Genomic DNA, 14,808 nt, shown 5'->3' with positions numbered 1-14,808 from the left:
CATTGCCTATCTTTGTTGGAATTTCAGCACCTTTTAAAATTTTCCACATGTTAATATAAACTGGATAGTAGACCCCTGGCTGTTATTGTATTCGTGAACAGCATTAGTACAGAGACTGTGCTAAAGGTTAAGGAACTGGAATATGGAGACAAGGAGCAGTATTTATATATGATAGGATATTTTATAATGTTCTGTCTTGAGGTAATAGCCACTTACATGCTTCTTCTTTCCTAGCTATCAGGGAATATGAAGAATAGAGAAAGCATCCAGGAACCTAGATTTGATTATTACAACCATGAAGTTTCTGATATTGACCTCAGTGATTGTGAATTTCCACATGTCATTGAAATTTATGACTTTCCACAAGAATTTCGTACTGAAGACCTCCTGCGAGTTTTCTGCAGTTATCAGTAAGTATTTGCAAACCATTGGGCATATTTGAGAAGGTGGGATGAAGTTTTCTTAAAATGTCTTTGAAAAATCATCTCTTTAGTTTGCATATTCCCTATGTTTACTTTAGCATCAGTTTTGTTTATTGTCTTTACCAAGTCCATTAGAAATCTTCTATATCAAGCCAGTCTTCTGAGGTCTTTAAAATGCCAAAGTCTTTCTAGACCCCATTTTAGCATTTAAGAATGTCCTCAGTGATGACTTCTGAATGTCTCCATGGTGCACTTAGTCCATTTATATTTATTATAACTATTGATATATTTGGATGTATGCCTGCCATCTTTTTTTGTGTTTACTTGTTTCATCTTTTTCTCTTCTTTCTTGCCTTCTTTTGGATTGATGAGGTATTTTTTTCTCATTCTATTTTGTTAGAAATGATACTTTGTTTCTATTCTTTGGTGGTTACTTTAGAAATTACAAAATGCATGCTTAACTTATCAGTGGCTAAAGTTAGTATTTTTACACTCTTTCAAAACATAAGAGCTTTTAATACCATTTCCCAATTCTATTTCCTTCCTTTCCACCACTCCCAACTAATATGCTATTATGACTATTTTCTTAATTTTTGTTCTTTTTAAACTCCATTTGATGTTACTATTTTATATATTCAGCATTCAGATTTATCCACATTCTGTGTTCTTCATTTATACATCTTGCATGTATCTTCCATCTGAAATATTTTTCTTCCTGCATGGAACATATTTTTTTAGCACTTAATTTAGTAACAATCTGGTGTTAAACTCAGTTGTGTTTTTTGTTGTTTTTTAATGGCGTTATTTCAACTTCATTTTTCAAAGACATTTTTGCTAGGTGTAGAATTCTAGGTTGACCAGTCATTTTTCTCTCAGAAACACGCAGATTTATTCTGCTGTCTCCTGGCTTTCTCTGTGGAGAATAAGAAGCCAGCTAACAGTTCAACAACTATTACTTCTGACTGTAATCTGTCTTTTCTCTTTGGATGCTCTTAGGAGTTTCTCTTTATCTTTGGTATTGTACATTTTAATGTAATGGGGCTTTGCTTTTTCGTTTGTTTGTTTTATTCTTGAGATTATCTGGGCTTCTTAAATCAGTTAAGTAAGTATTTTTCATTTTTTGGAGAACACACATATTATCTCTTCACATATTGCCTCTGTGCCAGTCTCTCTTCTCTAAGATGCCAAGAAAATAGATATTCAACCTTCTCACTTAATCCTCATGTTACCTTATATTTTCCATATTTGTCTCTGTTACATTCTAAGTTGTTTCTTTAGCTCTTATTTCCAGTTCACTTATTTTTTCTTTAGCTGTGTTTAATTTGTTATTAAATCTGTCCATTGAATGTTTACATTTCATTTTATGTTTTTCTTTTTTTCAAAGTTATCTATTTGTTTTAAAATCTTTAGTTTCTTTTATTCCAAAATATTTTCAAGATTTAAAAAATTTCTTCAAGTGTGTTAAACATAAACCATCTGTGGTCTGTGTCTGGTAATTTCTTTACCTGAAGCCTTTTTAGTTCTGCTTCTGCAAATTCTCACTCATAGTGCCTTGGCTTTTTTGAAGGATTAGTTTTTTTTTTTTTTTACTGTGAGCCAGTTCTTTTCCTTAGAATTTTATTTATGGGAATTGAAGTCTGAAGTAGAAGAGGAAGATTTCTCCTGAAAGGAGAATACGTGTTTTCTTCTTCCAAGCATTGAGGGCCCTAACAGTTCAGCAGCACTGTAAATTAAAGTATTGATTGGAGGTTATTCTTACCACTGAGATAGAAATAGTCAAGTGGAGAATAATAAAAAATGATTGTTATATGTCTCAACTAGTTTATTTTAACAACACATATAAACACTTGCCAGTCTTTGATGCGGTTAAAGCCTTTTCTTTCTCTTAAGTTATTGGTCTGTTGATAATTGTTCAATGGAAGTGGAACAAAAGCTTTAATGTACCTTTAGAGGCATCTGAGTGCATATTCCTTATAGGTTAAAATGTTCCTGTCTTTTGCAGCTGTTTTGCCCAAACATAATTGGTAATCGTTCTTGGATTTTTTTAGTTGACTTCACCATTCTCTAATCTTCCAAAGCATTCAATTAAGTTTTTATAGACTCACCAACTCTTCTTTTTTGACACTCATATTTCATTATTTAAATTTTATTAAGTTATGTAGTGAAAATATAAATAAAAACAGATATAAGTGGGTTTTGAAAACAGTTGCACGAACTCTAGTTATGTATGTAGTTTATACGTATATAAGACAAGGTAAAAGAAACAAAAGTATACCTCTGTACCTTTACCTCATAAGAAGAAAATAAGTTTCAGGAATAAAGAAACAATCCAGAAAGAGAGTTTTTAAGAAAGAGATCTTTAGGATCTTGAAGAAGTCAATACCAAGAAGGATTATACTTTAACATTCTAATCCTGAAAATTAAAAATGAACTAAGTCTGTTGTCTGGTGCTGCAAATTTAAATTTAAAACTCAGTCTGTAAAGTGTCTGACTCTTGATTTCAGCCCAGGTCATAATTTCTGATCGTGAGATCGAGTCCTGTCCAGTTCTGCACTGGGCATGGAGCCTGCTTAAGATTCTCACTCCCCCACCCTCTGCCGTCTCCTGCTCATGCATGCTATGCTCTCTCCCTCTCTGAAAAAAAAAAAAAAAAAAATGCATATGTATCTTGAATTTTTAAGATTCTGTATCAGTTAGGGTTTAGTCCCCCACTTTTTCTTAAAGGGTCAGATAGGAAATATTTTAGGCAACTTTGCCATCATTGCACAAAAGCAGCCAGAGACAACATGTAAACAGATGAGCATGGTTGTATTCAGTGAAATTTTATGTCCAAAAACAAACACGCTATTTTTTAAATAAAGTTCTAGAACAGACAGAACTAGCTAGCAGCCATGTATCTTACTTAAATTTGTATAGAGGGAGGGTATCAGTTCTATAACTAAAAGAAATAAGGGGGTGACTGGATCCTGGAGGACATTTAAATCTTCCTGTAGACCATGTGCTCAGTTTATAGGATTGGTCAGTCTAATTCATTAAAGTTATGTTAAGACCCTGTATCAGGGCCTGTTCTGCATAAAGTGCCTAATAGATTTTAAAAAGCCGTCGATGAGATTAAATCCCAAATTAGAACCACCTTAGATTGTTCTTAGGAATGATGAGTTTTAAAACCAAGGATTAGTTTTGTTGATGGCTAGAGTTTCCCAAAGACTAGTTAATTCTTAAGAATTACTAATTTCCCTTTGCTTTATTTCTTCCTCATTCTTCCTGCAAGTCCATTTTTCTCTCAAACCTAAAAACAATCCCAAAAGAGGAGAAGCATTTTAAGGGATTATAAAATTCCAGTCTGAAAGGCTCTCCAGCACCTATGGAAGGTCTTTCTCTAACCTTTTTGTAAACTCTTATTGTATAGACTCTTCCGCTATTGAACTTTTTCAGTCTCCAACCCCTGTGGTCATTTTATGCCATGGTCAAATTTACCCTTACATTCAGGAAATTCTCTAACTAACCTTCAAAGCGTCCTTCGTTCCTTTTTTTCCTCAAAGGAATTTTTTTCTTGTCTGAAGGAAGATATTTTAGCTGTTGTCTTTTTCCTTTCTTTATAGTGCTTTATAAAAATAAAGTCAAGGTCATGGTGCAGAAGCCTTTAATAACGTCTTGAGAGTCATATACCTGGATCAACTTTATATTTTAGTCACCTCTTTACCAATATTAATAATCTTCCTGATGAATAACGCTATCAGTCATAAAAATAATGAGCAACATTCATTTGTTAAGTGTCCATAAGTGCTCAACACCATGCTCTTCGCCTTGCCAGAGATGATCTCACTTCCATTTTCACAATAACTGTTTGGAAGGTACTATTCCCATTCTACAGATGAGCAGAGCTGGCTTCAAGAGAAGTTAAAGCTGCCCAAGGTCTCAACGTGGCAGAACCCTAAGTCCTTTTGTATCTGACTCTCAATCCTGTACCCTTTCTACAGAACTGTTAAACCTGTGAGCAATTTTAAGTTCCTAAGTGAAAAAAATTATGTCATCATTTTGATAGTCATGCTCACTAATAGCTCTGCTCCCAAAATAAAGGTGTTTTTTAGTACTTAATGGTCTGTCTTTTGATTCTGTCTAATCCTGCCTGATGTTTCTCTGATCTTGATTTCTTTTATCCTGAGTTTTTCTGACTTAGCCATAATTCTTTCCTATTTTCCCCTTCTTCTTTCTACAACTAGAAAGAATAGTCAGCCTCTCTGATTAGAGTTTTCTGTATTATTTATTTTTTGTTTTTGTTTTTGGGTTTTTTTGTTTGCTTCTTACTTTGAATGACCTGTCTCCCTCTCCCTCTCCATTTCTTTGTGAGCCCACATTTGCATTAAATCCAGGTGACCTTCTCTGCCTCCCTCCTCGTCCAATATTCTTCTACCCACCCCCTACTTTTTCTTTTCACCTCTTCTTGTTCTGTGCCCATAAGAACATCTCTTGTAAATAGTGCGATAAATACTTTACCTCCCCAAGGGACATGTGAAGATTAATTAGTTGAAGTCTGTAAAATGGCTGGGAACATAAAATACTCCCAGGTAGTTCTTTATGATGGTATTATTGCTTTTAAAATTCAGTGGCTTCTTCTGTCCTCCAAGCTGTTTTTGGTGTCATTATCCCTATTACACCTGTGTACTCGTTGAGTGTTTATCTCATCATGAAATGCTTTATGAGACTCTGTTTGAAAGATGTTTCATAAAAGTAAATTTTATTTTAAGAAATAAAATTGTGTTCTTTTGTTGCAGAAAGAAAGGATTTGATATTAAATGGGTGGATGATACACATGCCCTAGGAGTATTCTCCAGTCCAATTACAGGTACTCACCCACTGGATTGCGATAGTCTTTTGTTATTGTCCCTTTTCTCCTGCTCTTGTTCTTATTTCCCTTGTACTCTAGCCAACTGGCATTTTATTCAGCTGGTTTTAGGTAAATGGCAGAAACAGGTTTTTGAGGCATAGTGCTTTGGTACCCATGTGCTCCGTCTCTTCCTTTTCACTTTAATCTGGTGGTATTTGGAATGAGAGCCAACTCCTTCCAGGGTTATTTCCTGTATTATGGTCAGTTATGATAGGACATAAACAGACTATAAGTAGAAATTTAAGAAACCAGTGTGACTAAATCTTAAGTTTTTTGTAATGTTTTTCCCCTAGACAAATGTATTTGAAGTAGCTCTTTAACCTTTCAAGTGAGAAATCTCTCACTGCAAGTAATAACTCTCACAAAGTAATACCTGCTTTCTGAATATATGACTGGGCCTTTTCACTTATATCATCAGCCTCATGATAGATGTGATACAGAAATATCCAAAGAAATTAGAGATGTTCAGAGATCCTGTCTGAACCACTTAGAATAGGGGTCTGCAAACTTACTCTGTAAAGGGCCAGATAGTAAATATTGAGTGTGTCAGGTCTCTGTCACTACTTAATTCTACTGTTGTAATAAAAAAGCATCCCTAAACAGTATTCAGCCATTCAGGAATGGCTCTGTTTCAATAAAATGTTACAAAAATAGTGGTTGGCTGGATTTGGTCACAAAACCATAGGTTGCTGATCCCTTTTCTAAAATAATCACTTGCCAAGTTGTTAATGGATTTTCTACAGATTGCCATGAAAAAAAATAAATAAAGCATAGCAGCTAGACCTCTAGGAAATCACTTTCCGTTTTTTGTGTCGTTATCCCCAATTTTCCTTTGTATCACTCTTCTTCATATCTTCTTCTTTCTTACATTTATTCTCCTTTGCAGCTCGGGATGCTCTGGGTAGTAAACATACCATGCTGAAAATCCGGCCCTTGTCACAGGCCACAAGAGCAGCGAAGGCCAAAGCTAGAGCTTATGCCGGTGAGCTTATATTCTCAGGGACTTTTCTTGTTGATAGTGTATTATTGTTCTCTCCAGCACTTATTCCTCATCTAGAATTCTAAAGACATACCACTTTTATTTTTAGTGTTAAAGGTAGTATATTCTTTTTTATTTCTGAGAGAGAGAGGCAGCGTGAGCAAGGGAGGGTCAGAGAGAGAGAGGGAGACACAGAATCCGAAGCAGGCTCCAGGCTCTGAGCTAGCTGTCAGCACAGAGCCCGATGCAGGGCTCGAACCCACTAACTGTGAGATCATGACTTGAGCTGAAGCCACCCAGGCACCCCAGGTAGTATGTTCTTAAAGAATAAAAGAGGATAGGTTATGTTGGCAATATGGCATCTGAGTAGCCACTTAGAGAGAGTGGGAGATCTGACCAAGCAGTATAGCCACCATTTTTTTGTTGACATCCTTGTCTGGTCTACCTCACTGTTGAGCTGTTTGGGTCACTGTAGAAACTGTGTTAATACAGATAACGAAGCCAGGGTTGTTTGTGCTTTGCCGTGTTAGTTTCCTCTGATGATCATCTATTGGCCTATATTAATTACTGCTGATGCAGACCTTGTTAGTCTATTTTATATGTTAATTATGGAATTAAATCACTTGGCACTAGAGTGCTTTCTCGTCCTTACTTCCTCCTGCCCCCTCCATTTCTCCTATTCAGAGTTCCTCCAGCCAGCAAAGGAGCGTCCTGAGACTTCAGCAGCCCTAGCCAGAAGGTTAGTCATCAGTGCCCTTGGGGTTCGAAGTAAACAGAGCAAAACAGAAAGGGAAGCAGAGCTCAAGAAACTGCAGGAAGCCCGAGGTGAGTTGAAGTGATAGTGTTCTTCTTTAGTTCTCTAGAGCTCACTATAAGGCATGTGGTTTAAAAAAAAAAAAAAAAAGAATGAAGCCCATTCTATTTTGTCATTTCCATTTCCTAGAAGCCTCCCAAGTATATTAAAATTGTTTTCAAGACTTATATTTAGAGGGGAGACATTTCAGGATTCATCTTCCTGTTCCATACACCAAGTCATCCTAATCCATGTTCCTGCTATTGTTTTCTAAGAGACAGGTTTGGTCTTCTCAGCTCATCATCCATGGCTTTTTCTCTAGTTGTTGCTCTAAACTCTCAGCAAAATTTTCCTGTAAAGACATAGTAGTCTCTCAGGCAGAAAACATTTGCTGTGGTTTTATGGAGCCTTGATTGCCATGATATAATCTAATGGTTTAAATTGTAGGTAGAAAACAAATTAAGGAAGAGCCAGCAACTGACATGGATGATAGTAACCATAGGAGGTATTTTTTCCTTTAAAGGCAGTCCTGAGTGGTTCCATTAGAGTACATGTAGATTAACCTATCTTCTGATTATTTTGCAGTACCTATGAGTTCTTAGAAAATACTTCCATTGATCCACAGCAGGGTTTTTCTTTCCCTGTAGTTTGGAGTTAAGGTTAAAATCTCTCTTTTCCCTCCTTATAGGCTGTTGACTTAAATGTAAAGGCCTGGGACTCTGGCTTTACACTTAAGTACTTTTTATCAACCTTTCAGGCTTTAGACAGTCTCATTGCCTTAGCCTACGATCTGTGGAATCTGTGAAGGCAATTTATTCTGAAAATTCCACTTACCAAAAAGTAACTTCATTTTTCCATTAAACGAATTGAAGTTTCAAACTCCTTGTTTATTGTCGGTCTAACAGGGCCATTAATACTTCCTGTCCACTCTGCTTTGGTGATAGCAGGCGGCTTGCGGACTCTCAGCTGCACTGGCCAGATAACCAGTGACGGAGTGTGTCATGGCAGGTGCTAGAGTTTCAGAGTTGAACCCAACTAATTTTTTGAAACCTTAATGATTATAATGAGGCAGTTTTGATTTTTCCAGTGCGTGTTCACTCAAGGGCCTTTAACAGACTGTAGGTAGTTTTTATAGATGGCAATAACAGAACTAGAGTTAAGGAGAATATGCAATGTCCTTAACCCTTTACAAATGGTTATCTCTGAGGAGAGTGTTTTTTTCTGTGATAACCACAATTATCTCAGAAAATCAAGAAAGGGTAATAACCGAGGTAGCTATAAAAGAAGATATGGCCCTTTTTTTTCAACGTGTTATGCTTCCCTACCCTGTGCATGTAATATTACCTGTATCCTCACAGGTACTGCAGCAATAGTTTTGCCCAGATGTCATCTTGAGTATTCCCCTCTATTTTTCTGTCAGCACATATAGCTTCATTTGAAGTATTTGTTTTAAATGCCCACTTATACAGAGGACATTTCAATGATGCAATTAAAAAATGAGACTGTTGGCCAAGTAAGTACCCTGTTACTTAATTTTTTTTTAATGTTTTATTTATTTCTGAGAGAGAGAGAGAGAAAGGAAGACACAGAATCCGAAACAGTCTCCAGGCTCTGTGCTAGCTGTCAGCACAGAGCCCGATGCGGGGCTCGAACCCACGAACCATGAGATAATGACCTGAGCCGAAGTCAGACGCTTAACCAGCTGAGCCACCCAGGCACCCCTCCTGTTAATTAACTTTTAAAGAAGGCCCTTACTTGTGAATACAGACTCACTGTGATAAGTCCCTCTTATCCCTTGGTGCTGAGGCTGTATAGATTATAGAAGATTCTTCCTTTATTATGCTTCAGAGCTCTCCCATTCTTCATATCTGAGAAAACGGATATGGAAAATACCTGATATATCTCTTTCTGACTTTTTTATGCATTAAGCAGATATTCTTGTACCTGCCTACATGGAGCCCAAGACTCCTCACTTAAAGATTTTTTTCTATGGAAATGAAAAGTACTGTTTAGGTATTCAGCAGAACAGATATTTTTTCTCCAGACCTCCTTCCACTGGAGGGGAGGGATCAGTACGACTTGGTGAATAACATAATAGGTTCTGGAATCAGACTGCCTAGGTCTACCCATCAGCTCTACAATTTCCTGGCTGTGTGACCTTGAGCAGATTACTTATTCTCTGGAGGCCTCTGTTTCCTCATCCATAAAATGGAAATGAAGTGAGATAATCCACAAAGGTGCTTAGTCATCTTCAGAACCCAGAGGAATGCACTCTCTCCTGTTTCTATAGGTCTGTAAGAAGTATGTGATAAATGTTAGCTGCTCCTGTTTTTAGCAATAGTAGTAGTAGTATATGGTGAGTCTAGCAGAGTTCAGTGCATATTTTTTGTCATTACTTTTTTTATTTTAAGTTTTCTGTAACACTCCATCAACAACATTTGGCATTCACTAAGCACCTGCCCCATGTGAATTATGCAATGTGCTCCTATTTGGGAGAATTAGAGAGATGCCAAAATGCTATTCCTCTATTTAAGACTTAGTCTAGTGAGGGTATCTGCCTTGAGTACAGAAGAAAGTAATTTTTCAAACAATTGTTTGTCTTCTCACTTCAGTTCTGAGAATTTTTTTTTAATTCCAGTATAGTTAACAGTGTTAAATTAGTTTCAGGTATACAATATAGTCATTCAGCAATTCTGTACACCACTCAGTGCTCATGAAGATATATGTACTCTTAATCTGCATCACCTATTTCACGTCCCTCCCACCCACTTCCCCTCCGGTAACCATCACTTTGTTCTCTGTAGTTAGGAGTCTTGTTTATTGGTTTGTCTTGGTTTTTTCCTTTGTTCCTTTGTTTTGTTTCTGAATTCCACATATGAGTGAAAAATCATATGGTAATGATTTTGCCTAGCATTACACCTCCTAGCTCTATCCATGTTGCTGAAAATGACAAGATTTCATTCTTTTTAATGGCTGTATAATACTCTGTGTGTGTGTGTGTGTGTGCGCGCGTGTGCATGTGTGCGCGCGTGTGCATGTGTGCGCGCATGCGTGTGAGACCTCTTCTTTATTCATCTATCAGTGGATATTTGGGCTGCTTCCATAATTTGGCTGTTGTAAATAATGCTACTTCCATAATTTGGCTGTTGTAAATAATGCTACAATAAACATAGCGGTGCATGTGTCCTTTCAAATTAGTATTTTTGTATTCTTTGGATAAATACCCAGTTATGCGATTATAGGATCATATGGTAGTTATATTTTTAATGTTTTGAGAAACCTCCATACTGTTTTGCTCAGTGACTGCACCAGCTTGCATTCCCACCAGCAGTGCACGAGGGATCCTATTTCTCCATATCTTTGTCAGTACTTGTTTCTTGTGTTTTTTATTTTAGTCATTCTGACTGGTGTGAGGTGATATCTTATTGTGGTTTTGATTTGCATTTCCCTGATGATGAGTGATGGTTGAGCATCTTTTCATGTGTCTTTTGGCCATCTGTTTGTCTTCTTTGGAGAAATATCTGTTCATGTCTTCTGCCCACTTTTAATTGGATTATTTTCAGTTCTGAAGATTTTAAGATTAAAAGCATGACAAGGTTTTTGTGATTAAAAGGATGGGAAGGCAACTCCAGGCACTATAATATGTTATGATAACTCTGTGATGGAAGATATGGTCTCCAGTTTAGAGCTGGCCCGGGAAAGTTAAGTAATTGACCTAAAGTCACCTCGCTGATAAATTCAGAGGAGGCATTTGAACCAAGGCTTCTTTTAAAACCCCATGGTCTTTCTACAATACTGTAATCCCTCTTGAACGCCTTTTGGAGTAATTAACACTTTTTCCCAGAAAAAAAGAGTTTTTAAGATCTTCAGAAAGTGAAACAGGACAGTCTTTTTCTTAGTTACCTGTTCTAATGGTTAGCTTTCACTGTCAAAAGACTCTTCCTTAGGTCTAACTTCTGTCTGTACAACAGTTTAAGCCATTTCCTCTTCTCTTTTCCTTAGTAGAAATAGGAAGTATATGTGGACACCATTCTATTCTAATTTTTAAAGATCAAAGGCAGATTATTTAGGAATAAGGGAATCTGGGCTGTAATAGAGTTTTTGCCATTAACTTTAGCTGTGTCGCCATGGGCACAACTCTTACACCTTTCTGTGCGCCAGTTTCCAACAAAGCAAAACTAATGCCTAACTTACCCTGGAGAACTTTTTGACCACAACCTAAGGTAACGTGTAAAAATGTTTAGAAAGGTGCTTTACAGATTCAGGATACTATTATTTATGTGACTCTTAGAAAATTAGTGTTCATTATAATGACACAGGAGTGACACCTATGTACTGTGTACTGCTGCTACCCATCCATTATCCATGACAAACAGTGCTAATCAGTTATGGCACTCTTTTTTGGTGAGTTTTGTCTTGACTGTTGCCAATTGATCAGAATTCAGCATGGAAATTGAAATCTGTGTACAATCCTGATATAGGTACTTTTATAAACAGTACTATAAAATATACTAGGGAATCCTATAGGTACTAGGATTCCCCCACCCACCCACTTGAAGCGTTCTACTTTCTGGCATAGTGTCTGGTTCATAAAAAGATACTCAGTGTACATGTTTGTTGACTGAACACATGAATGACATTGGTCACTTTTTCTTCATAAACCTTATTTCATTCATGATNACGCGGGGCTCGAACCCACGACCGCGAGATCACGACCTAAGCGAAAGTCGGACGCTCAACCGACTAAGCCACCCAGGCGCCCCTCATTCATGATTCTACTTTGAGCTCTTCCAAATCCTTTATGTTTTTCTTTATAAAGCCCAGAGTTGAGCACTGCCTATGAAAACCTTGTAATTAATGAGTTTGGGATTTGTGACTTTTGAGATTAAAATATTTCCTACTAAGTTCCCTCACACTACTTTGGTCTTCTTACTTACTCTTCTAATGAGAAGTCTATGTCTTAGTCCTTAATTAAAAAGTAGATTCAAAAATAAAGCTATTCGGAGAAGAATCAAGAAAAAAGAAATACCCAAATCATTTTAAGCAAATCATGTGCATATCTGGAGGATAAGAGCTTTTAGTTCATAGTCTTAGAACATGGAGATGTTTTTCAGTCCAACAGAATGCATAACAGATCAGAGCTGCACTTAAGAATGGGAAATCAGGGCGCCTGGGTGGCTCAGTCGGTTAAGCGTCTGACTTCAGCTCAGGTCATGATCTCACAGTTCGTGGATTCGAGCCCCACATCAGGCTCTGTGCTGACAACTAGCTCATAGCCTGGAGCCTGCTTCAGATTCTGTGTCTCCCTCTCTCTGACCCTCCCCTGCTCATGCTGTCTCTATCTCTCTCTCAAAAGTAAAGGAAAAAAAAAAGAATGGGAAATCAAAGCATAGATCATCCTTGGTCCTTTGTATTTGACTTAATCATGTTTTAAACCAGTGATTCACATGAAATAATAAAACTACATTTTAAAGACCAGATTCAGGAGTATATGTAAAGTTTCCCCATGTTTCACTTATCAAAACACTTGATTCCCATCTAAAATTGGAGATAGAAGATACCATTACATCTCAGAATAGGCTACTCTCTTTTTTTTTTTTTTTTAAATAAATGTTTTATTTATTTTTAGGAGAGAGAGAGAGAGAGACAGCGTGAGCAGGGGAGGGTCAGAGAGAGAGGGAGTCACAGACTGAAACAGGCTCCAGGCTCTGAACTGGCAGTCAGCGCAGAGCCCGACGCGGGGCTTGAACCCACGATCCGTGAGATCATGACCCAAGCGAAAGTCGGACGCCTAACCGACTAAGCCACCCAGGCGCCCCCTACTCCCTCATTTTTCAAAGCTTGCTGTAATTTTATTTCTTGTTTCCATTTTACTCTTGGGGGTAGGTGGTTAATTGACTGGTTCTAAAAGGCATCTTTTGGGTCACAGGCCTGAAAGGCAGAGTAAGTAAACAATGATTTGATCCCCTAGTTTGCTTAATTAAAATCACTAAGAACTTAAAAGTAAAATCATCCCTATAGAATACTTAAGTCAATTATAATAAAAAAATTTAATTACAATGCTACCTTTTGAAATTCTTTTCAGGCACTCCCATTATTCTGCCTTCAACGGCTCTGCCACATTGCGGACTCATAATCTAGGTCGTGTGGCATTTTCTTGGTGTCTTTTCTTTCCTAATGTGAAATTCCCTTCATTTCTAACCACATTTCTCTTTTCATCTTAATGTGATCTTTCTCTCTGAGATGCAGCATTTACCCATATTTTTGCTGTCATCTACTGTTTAATAAACTTATATCACTGGCCAGTATCAGATGAAAATGTTAATTAACCCTAGGATTAACTGACCAGCTTATCAACTATTGCTAAATAAATAGCACATAGTTCTTTGTGTTGACCCTTAATACATTGATGAGCATTCTACCCTCCAGAGTGTAATGTCCCCCTTAACACTTATGTGATCCCAACTACATCTTTCCCAGTATCATAATGATTATATAAATAGTTGTAAGCCTAAAATCTAAAACCTTGCTAAAATTAAGAGGTTACTTATATTATTTCACCTTAATCTGTCAGGTCTGTCAATCCATAAAAGAAGGCAATTAGATTAGTTTGACCAGACTTGTACTTCAAGTCTGCATGTTGATTATTCCTCTGTAGGGAATTTTGTGATGATTTTTCTCCATCATTTTCTAAGGCATAGAAGTAGATTTTGAAAGTTTTAATTTACATTCCTTTTCTTTGTTTTCCTTTGAAATGACACCATATTGGCCCTTTTTTCATCTTCATCCCTTTCCATTCCCTGAATGGTAAGTGGTGATTCAGGCAACGTATTTAATAGTCATTTATGCAATTTATTTGGTATACTGGGAAATGAAGGTCTCTAGGGCCAGCTTATGTGCGTACTTTAGGTTAATCATTTCATACAGTTTTTTCTATTCTGCCTTTAGTTCCTTGCCTTTATGGCTGCAATTTGTTGGCCTTTTTCTTTACTTAGTTTACTTTTTTTAACTGTTGAAGGTAAAGTTATTGGAGCTCTTTTCATGCAGTCTCAAATTAAGAGGAGCTCTTCAGGCAGTCTATCAGCTATTCAGCTATTATCTGCTTTCCTTTCTCTCTCTGTCCTTTTTTTTTTTTTTGAGAGCAAGCGTGGAAGGAACAGAGAGAAGCTGGGAGAGAGAGAATCTCAAGCAAGCTTCACACCCAGTGTGAAGCCTGACTTGGGGCTCAATCTCACAACCGTGAGATTATGATCTGAGCTGAAATCTAGAGTCGGATGCTTAGCCAGCTGAGCCACCCAGGTGCCCCTCCTCTCTCTTTTTTTGTTTTTCATTTTCCCCTTTTCTTTGTAGATATTTTCAGAAGTCAGGACAGTAGATAGTAAAGGCCTGTGTTCCAGCTTTCGTTTTTCACTGGTTATGTAACCTTAGGCAAGTCACTTAACCCCTCGAAGCTTCCATTTCTTTAAAAAGCATTTCTGTATTCAGGTTCTGAATTACTAAATTTATGCCTCACATTGTTACTATTCCTTTGTGCTTCTCAATCTGTCTCCCAGCCTTCACTAGTTTACCACCAGTTTTCTCATACATTACTTTACATGTCTTTGGCAGTAGAGATCTATACTCTTTTATTAGAAAACACTAGGGTGGGAAATGTTTCAGTATTCTAAACTTTTTCAGTTTTAGAAAGATAATACGGTTATCTTATTATATATATATCATAACACCA

At 37.1% G+C, this 14,808-nt stretch overlaps 1 protein-coding gene across 3 annotated transcripts in view; it reads left to right on the top strand.

Annotated features, from left to right (window-relative positions):
* The window catches only part of R3HCC1L (R3H domain and coiled-coil containing 1 like), a 91,333-nt gene that overhangs the window by 74,092 nt on the left and 2,433 nt on the right, over window positions 1-14,808 (top strand). For all 3 annotated transcript variants that reach the window (XM_077778930.1, XM_077778935.1, XM_077778941.1), the window contains 4 exons: window positions 235-410; window positions 5,198-5,268; window positions 6,197-6,292; window positions 6,974-7,114. In XM_077778930.1, the coding sequence (XP_077635056.1) occupies window positions 235-410; window positions 5,198-5,268; window positions 6,197-6,292; window positions 6,974-7,114 (484 nt within the window). The remainder of the gene's footprint in view (window positions 1-234; window positions 411-5,197; window positions 5,269-6,196; window positions 6,293-6,973; window positions 7,115-14,808) is intronic.

This window comes from Crocuta crocuta, unplaced genomic scaffold (genome assembly GCF_008692635.1).
Source record: "Crocuta crocuta isolate KB4526 unplaced genomic scaffold, BGI_CrCroc_1.0 scaffold170, whole genome shotgun sequence".
NCBI lineage: Eukaryota > Metazoa > Chordata > Mammalia > Carnivora > Hyaenidae > Crocuta > Crocuta crocuta.
Note: the sequence above shows the minus strand (reverse complement) of the source record. Positions and strands in the feature narration are given on the sequence as shown.